The 8,058-nt window shown below is 42.7% G+C and overlaps 1 protein-coding gene across 1 annotated transcript; it reads right to left on the bottom strand.

Annotated features, from left to right (window-relative positions):
* Positions 1-734: 734 nt before the first annotated feature.
* LOC110894872 (pleckstrin homology domain-containing protein 1) lies at positions 735-1,394 on the bottom strand. The gene has a single exon (XM_022142115.2). The coding sequence runs from the start codon at positions 1,297-1,299 to the stop codon at positions 865-867; it is 435 nt and encodes a 144-aa protein (XP_021997807.1). The 5' UTR covers positions 1,300-1,394; the 3' UTR covers positions 735-864.
* Positions 1,395-8,058: the final 6,664 nt, after the last annotated feature.

Here is an 8,058-nt window from a genome sequence, read left to right as displayed (position 1 = left end):
AGGCGCTGGGCGCACTCAAGACGCATAGATCTCGCTTGGGGCCTAGGGGCAAAGCGCAAAAAAAGCAAGGGCCTAATAAAAGAAAAGCGCATAATGAAAAAAAAATAAGCTTTTAGTCTTCAAAAAAAATAAACTAAAGCTATTATATAACATTTGATATTATCTATTTAGTACCAAAAGTTTAAAATATTAGTGTATTAGTTTGAAAAAATAGGTTTCGCTCGATAAAAGTAGAAATTTAGCTGGAATCTTGCTAGAATTTGGCCGGAAACTCTCTAGAATATAGGAATCTTACCGGAATCTGCGACTGAACCATCACCTGAAAAATTAAAGCGCAATTTCCTTAACCTAAGGCGCAATGGCCTCGCCTAGAAAATGGGCCTAGGCGCAAAAGGCGGTGGCTTTTAACAACTAAGAGCAATATATAACTAGAATTAAGAAAACTAGTTTGTGTAAGCAATATGATCTAGATCACCTTTTACCATAGGTAACTTGAATTTTAATAATCCAAACAACGATCTACACTCGATTACCCTTGCATACATTCCTAATAATCGAAACTGAGTGGAAATCAAGTGCAAATCGAGCATAAATCTACAACGATTATCATCGACTAACAACAGATCATACTTTAAATCATCAAAATACAATTTCCCTTTCTCCAAAAAAAAAGAAAAAAAAAAAAAAAAAAGACCTAATTTCCAACTTTATCAAATTCAAGAAAGCATCAATCATCAAAGCAAAAAACACATCGAAATCACTAAACTTATATCAGTAAAAACAAACGATTTATCACCATATCCAAACTCCACAACACCGAATTTTACACATAAACATATAAAAAAACAGAAAATAACGAAATGATCATCTATTACTATCATAATCAACGATCTCATTAGCAGTAACAGACCTGGAGTGCTGCACAATCGACCGTCCGATCGAGTTAATCCAATCCTCCTTCTCCTTCTCCGAATCAGCAATAAAATACATGGTATCAGATCGAGTAGACAACTCAAACGCAAACTGTTTATTAATAACATCTTCGGCTCCTTTTACGGTGAGGCAAGTGGCCACTGGGATGACGCCACGTGGCCTGGATCCGCGAGTGACGATGGCTTCTTTGAACCAGAAGAGTTTGCCCTGTTTGAGGACGAACCAGCGGCGACGCCAGGTTTTGATGTACTCGCCTTGTTTGGTGAGCCAGCCGGTGCGCTCGGGGTTGGACCAGTACTCCACGCCGTCGTAGTCGTCGGGGTTGGGTGGTGTGTCGCCCATCACGGCTCGCCAGAGGCTCGCCATAGAGAGAGTGTCGAGGGTTGTGGGTGCGATGGAAACGGAGATGTGTTTATGTGTGACACATTGATGGAAGAAAAGGGAGTTAATAATGTGTTTTAAGGTAATGGGAATATCTAAAATATTGGGGGCTCATAATGGGCTCGGTTAATTGGGTGTAGGGCGCCAATGATCTCTAGATCAAGTGGTGGAGTACTTGTATTTCTCTTGAGAGATGCAGGTTTGACTCCCACTTGGTGCAGAGTGAGGCACTGGTGGGCAATGATAGGAGACGCAGGTAAACCTGGGTTGGATCCTTGAGCCAAACGGGTTTTACCGGTAATTTCACTGTCGTGCCTACGGGCGGGTGGGTTACCGGGTTTTCCCCGGAATTGGTGGTGGACTCAGGTTACTCTCGGAGTACTCCGTTTGTCCAGTGGGTGCCTCGAGAGTGCTCGGGATTGAGTTTGTTGGCCGTTCAAAAAAAAAAAAAAATGGGTGTAGGGGTGGTATAACGGGTCAACTGATCTGTTAAGACACGAACACGATAAGACACGAACCAGAAACACATAAACACGAACACGATACGAAATCTTATCGTGTCAGATTTTCGAAACACGAACACGAACCTGTTAACAAACAGGTTACACGAAACGACCTGTTAAGACACGAAAAAATTACCAACGTATCATACGACCTCTTTAAGACACAAACATGACCTGTTTAAGACACGAACACAACATGTTAAGACACGAACACGACCTGTTTAAGACAAGAACACCACCTGTTTAAGACATGAACACAACCTGTTTAAGATACAAACACGACCGAAGTTCTTGGTAGGAGGATTCGAGTTTACCTCGGGGGGTATTGTTAGGAGGATTCGAGTTTACCTCATTGATTCTTTGGTAAACCACTAAAGCATCGGGATACTTGGGCTTTCACTGCATGGACTGCGACACTAGCACGGCTGAAACTATTTTATTGCTTACACTGTGGATATAAGTTGTTGTATTCTATTATTCTATTATCAAACTTGTATACTCGCCAATACTTTCGTATTGATATTTTAACACATGTTGCAGGCTGATAGGATGCTTTGGAATCCATGGAATCCAGCTAGGAGATGCTTAGAAACGTCACCTAGTTAACTTAGAAACTTTTGAACAATTTGAACAATATTTGTTATGTTTTGTACTGGTTGTGTATGGTTGGTACTCTTTCGACAATGTTATGATGAATTTGATTAATTTCTATTGAAAAGAATAGTGTTATGAAATCTCATGAACAATCTGAACGCTTAGTGCTCGCACCCCGATGTTTCCGCCATCGGTTGGGGTGTGACAGATTGGTATCATAGCCATAACTATAGGGAATTAGGATAAGTAGGAATACTTGCCCTAGTCTATAGTTCTAGGAATCTTGACTCTTATTTGTTGTTTAAGACTTATGCATTCTACCGTATCCTGCTTCCTAGCAGCACGTATTCCTATTAAACTTACTTGCTTTTCCTAAGGCTGACACAATGTACACTTTATAATTTGAAAACGCTGTTAATCAGCATTTGTGTTTTGCACGAGATTCATCTTCAAGACAAGAGTGACATCCAGACCTTGGAGAGAATTTCCTCATTATAATCTAGTAGGTCTTATCTGTGGATAAGTACCGAAGTTGTAGGGTACGATGTTGTCAAGTTAGAGGTGAAACTCATATCTTGATAACTAGTCCCACTCTTTGATGATTTTATGTCTCGCCAAAGTCTCGTGACTACCAATCAGTTGAGTGCGTGAAATAACCAAAAGGACGAATATCGTAGGCCCAACATCGATGACGTATTTGTCTAAGTAAGTCAAGACACGCTACCTCGATTCGAAAGGGGTTCGAATCACTTTGGTTAGTCGCCGTTCCTCTACCCGGAACAATCCTGTGTTTTATAAGCCCATCTTGCTTTTATGTTGTCTCGATTTCTGACATATGGTTTTATCTGTGTGGTTTTAAACTTGATTCTTTGTTCATTTTGGTATACTTTTACACGAATCACATGTTGTCCGCAATCTAAAACATTAACTCTAAGCACAGATCAAACTAAATTTATGAAGCTTTATTCTATGTGTAATCTATGTGGTAATCTTGATCGACTATTATGTTATGATGAGTTGTTGTGGGTATGAAATACTAAGATGACATGGAAGTACGAGACAGAAGTGGTATGTCTGAAGCATGGTGGATACGCCGCTGGTACTTCCTATATATAAGTGCTTCCGGCATGTTGCCAACTTTCGGACCAAGTGCCATGCGAGGTTGGTGTTTGCAGACGAGTTTGGATAGTCTATGTAATCTATGGGAAGTCTATGCGATCAATGAAAGGTCTATGGAATCTATGGGGAATCTATGTAATCTATGTAGACTCTAAAGCTATGCATGCAATCTGTGAGAAATCTACGTGTGAACCATGATCTATGTTAATCTACTAAGGTAATCTATGATAATCTATTTGAGTTAATCTATGGCAATCTATTGAGTTAATCTATGTTAATTTATTGGGTTAATCTATGCTAATCTACGGAGTTAAACTATGATGATATGTGAAATCTATTTGAGTAATCTATGTGAAACTATTTGAGCAATCTATGATGATGATGATGAGTAAATCGTTATGTTCGGTAATTGCGACACGTAACATGACACCAAGTATGAGGCAAGGCAATGTGTCCAAAGCGTGGTGGATACGCCGCTGGTACTTCCTATATATAAGCGTTTTTGGCATGTTGACCAAACTTCGTACAACGTGCCATGTGAAGGTCGTGAGTGTTGTGGTGATTCAATCTAGATTCTTTAATCTATCGTGTGTGTAATCTATATTGTGAGATCTCGTGAATCTAGACTCATACGATCCTCTTGTTGGATCTTTAGGATGTCTTCTCGAAAGCTATCCGACACTCTCAGGAAATCCAGGGAGAAGTCTCAGAAAAAGATGATGTCATTCATGGCCGACCAGATTGCTCGAGTCGTGCCAAAGATCGTCTCCGAGCTCCAAGGATCAAACCCTCCTCCATCCTCTGTGGACTCCAAGGCTGAGAAGCAGAAGCCTACAAAGTTCAACTACGAACATTTCATCTCTTGCAACCCTAAGTCTTTCACGGGCAGTGATGGGGTGACTGCTATGCTCGAGTGGTTCGACAGCATCGAAGTTACCTTCATTAACAGCGAGTGCCCAGATCATCTAAAATCTAGGAGTGCGACTGGAATGTTTCAGGGCAGAGCGTTGGAGTGGTGGTCGAACGAGAGAAACATCCGATCAAATGAAGAAGCCTATGCTCTTCCGTGGGCTGAGGTGCGGGAGATGATGTTGCTCGAATTCTGCCCTCCCCACGAACAACTCAAACTTGAAGAAGAGTTCTGGCATCTGAAGCAAGTTGGTGATGACAACCTGGCTTATACTACCCGATTCAAGCAGTTGAGCTTGATCGTCCCTCACTTGGTTTCGACCCCTAAGCGGATGATAACCAAGTACATCAACGGCCTACCGTCTGCGATGCGCGATTTTATTGAAGCAGCTCAGTTGGAAACTATTGAGGAAGTCTGCCGTCTTGCAGCTAATCTCAACAACAATTGTGTGCGTGATAAACAGTTTGCTACCCCTGCACCTTCGAAGTCTGCAAACCAAGTTACCCAGCAGCCTAGTGGGAGCAAGAACAAGGAAAGGAAGTCTCAGGGTTGATGATGCAATGCTATTGTCCCTGCTGCTAACCCTGCTACTAAACCTGCTCCTACTCCTGCTGATGTTAACCCTGTGCCCCCGAAGCGAAGAAACAATACACTGGGTCACACCCGAAGTGTACTGCTTGCAACTACCATCATCCGGCAAACTTTGCATGTCGTTTATGCACCAACTGCAACCGCTATGGTCACACGACCCCGTATTTCCGTCAAGCTAATCCTGCCCTAGTTCAGCAAGTCCCAGTTCAAGCAGCGCTTCCAGCTCCTCCGCAGAATCCAGGACCAGCCAATGCCGTTCGTGCATGTTTTCAATGTGGGGATACTACTCATCTTCGCAATCGTTGCCCCCAGCTGAACCAATATCAACAGGCAGCCGCTCGTGGACGAGCGTCAAATCTCAATGCTAACCAGGCTCGCAACAACAATGACGTGGTGAATGGTATGTTTCTCGTTAATAATCTCTATGCTTCGATTCTATTTGATACCGGTGCCGATAAAAGCTTCGTGTCCGTGGAATTTGAGTCTTTGATAAATTGTACACGCTCCAAGTTACCTGAGTCGTTCTCTGTTGAGGTCGCCAATGGTAAGTCGATTCTTGTGAATTCTATCATGCGTGTTTGTTCCTTGATTCTTAACGATCACGTTTTCTCTATTGATCTCATACCCATGCGATTGGGTAGTTCTGACGTTATTATCAGTATGGATTGGTTACTTAAGAATCATGCTGAGATTGTTTGTCACGAGAAGCTTGTCCGTCTCCCTCTTCCGTCTGGTGATCTTTTGCATGTTTATGGAGAACGACCTTCGAAGGGACTAAGGCTGATGTCAAGCACACAAGCGAGCAGAAATTTACGTAAACAGAACCCTGCCTTCTTGGCCCACGTGGTGGAACAAAAGGGTAAGGGGAAGAACATAGATGATGTTCCGGTGGTGTGTGATTTCCCTGATGTCTTTCCTGAGGATCTACCTGGTCGTCCTCCTCCCAGATCTGTCGATTTTCGTATTGATCTCGTACCTGGTGCGACTCCTGTCGCCAGGGCTCCTTACCGTCTTGCACCTTCCGAGATGCAAGAGTTATCTAGTCAGCTACAGGAACTACTCGATAAGGGTTTTATTCGTCCAAGTACCTCTCCGTGGGGTGCTCCCATATTATTTGTCAAGAAGAATGATGGATCGTTTCATATGTGTATCAACTACCGTGAACTTAATAAGCTTACTGTGAAGAATCGTTACCCTCTACCTCGTATTGATGATTTGTTTGATCAACTACAAGGTGCGTCGTGTTTCTCAAAGATTGACCTACGTTCTGGATATCATCAACTACATGTCCTCGAAGCTGATATTCCCAAAACGGCGTTTCGTACTCGATATGGGCACTACGAGTTCGTAGTCATGCCTTTTGGCCTGACCAACGCACCTGCAGTGTTCATGGACCTTATGAACTACCATGTGATGTCATTCTGAGCAAGATCTAGCTCAGATCTAAGGTATTTCATGCGTTCTCACACTAAATCTAAGCTTAATCTAGACTTTTTCCATAAAACTTGAGTATCTTCATCTTTTTCTCAAACTTTAACCTTAATCGGTGGAAACCGGGTCTAAACGAGCTGTGGACTAGACAAATAGTCTAAAGCCGGCTTGGATCTGAGTTAATACCAGTGAAGACGAGCATGGAACGAATTCTGACATAAACTCGTTACGAATAAACGACTGATCGGACAGGGGTGATCCCAACCGAACAGAACGGCGGTGTGCTAATGAGTTTATTGTTGTCACAGTACGTGTCGTACCGTCACCGATAAACCAGGAACATAGAAATCTTACAAAATGGTAAACAAGAACAAGGGTCGCCCGACCGAGCGGCAACCCGATCGGACAGTCATCCGATCGGACAGCCGCCCGATCGAGCAGCCACCCGATTGAGGTAACCAAAGTACTCAACACTCAGATCGAGTGGTAACCCGATCGGACAGCCGCCTGATCGAGCAGCCACCCTATTCACCCTCACTTGTGAATCTCAATTCAAGTGGCAACCCGATCGGATGGCCATCCGATCGGGCAGCCATCCGTCTCCTTACATATATGTGTCACCCGATCGACCGGCAATCCGATTGGATAGCCATCCAATCCAGTGACTAATTTGACACTTATGCAATCTCGTTATTCTGCCCGACTCTTATCCCATTGTAATCTAATCAGGCTAACTCTAAAAGAGCTCCCTTTGATCCAATAACAGTTGCGACTGTTAAGCAATCACTGTGAGTATACTCGGTCCCCTTTTCACTTTAAACTTTTGGGGTGTAACATGTATTCTATGAAACTTAAACTTTAATCTTTGAAACTTAAATTCTATCCTATGTGTACGTGAAACTTGTGATTCTTGTTTCTTGATTCTTTGTGCTATGTGACGTTTAATCCAGAGTGTGTAGTTCCGCCTTAACAATAGTAGCTCTATAGAAGATGCACCTCTCCCATTATTCTCGGGGGGTATTGTTAGGAGGATTCGAGTTTACCTCATTGATTCTTTGGTAAACCACTAAAGCATCAGGATACTTGGGCTAGCACTGCGTGGACTGCGACACTAGCACGGCTGAAACTATTTTATTGCTTACACTGTGGATATGAGTTGTTTTAATCTATTATTCTATTATCAAACTTGTATACTCGCCAATACTTTTGTGTTGATATTTTAATACATGTTGCAGGCTGATAGGATGCTTTGGAATGCATGGAATCCAGCTAGGAGATGCTTAGAAACGTCACCTAGTTAACTTAGAAACTTTTGAACAATTTGAACAATATTTGTTATGTTTTGTACTGGTTGTGTTTGGTTGGTACTCTTTCGACAATGTTATGATGAATTTGATTAATTTCTATTGAAACGAATAGTGTTATGGAATCTCATGAGCAATCTGAACGCTTAGTGCTCGCACCCCGATGTTTCCGCCATCGGTTTGGGTGTGACAAACCTCCAGCTGTGTCCCCCTACGGCCGTCACATAGGTATGAGTGTGTGTCGCTAGACCTTATAAGCACGAAGTGCCTGTGGGTACAACACCTTATTACC

The sequence above is a fragment of the Helianthus annuus genome, chromosome 12 (assembly GCF_002127325.2).
Source record: "Helianthus annuus cultivar XRQ/B chromosome 12, HanXRQr2.0-SUNRISE, whole genome shotgun sequence".
NCBI classification, from domain to species: Eukaryota; Viridiplantae; Streptophyta; class Magnoliopsida; order Asterales; family Asteraceae; genus Helianthus; species Helianthus annuus.
This window is presented reverse-complemented; position numbering and strand designations above follow the sequence as displayed.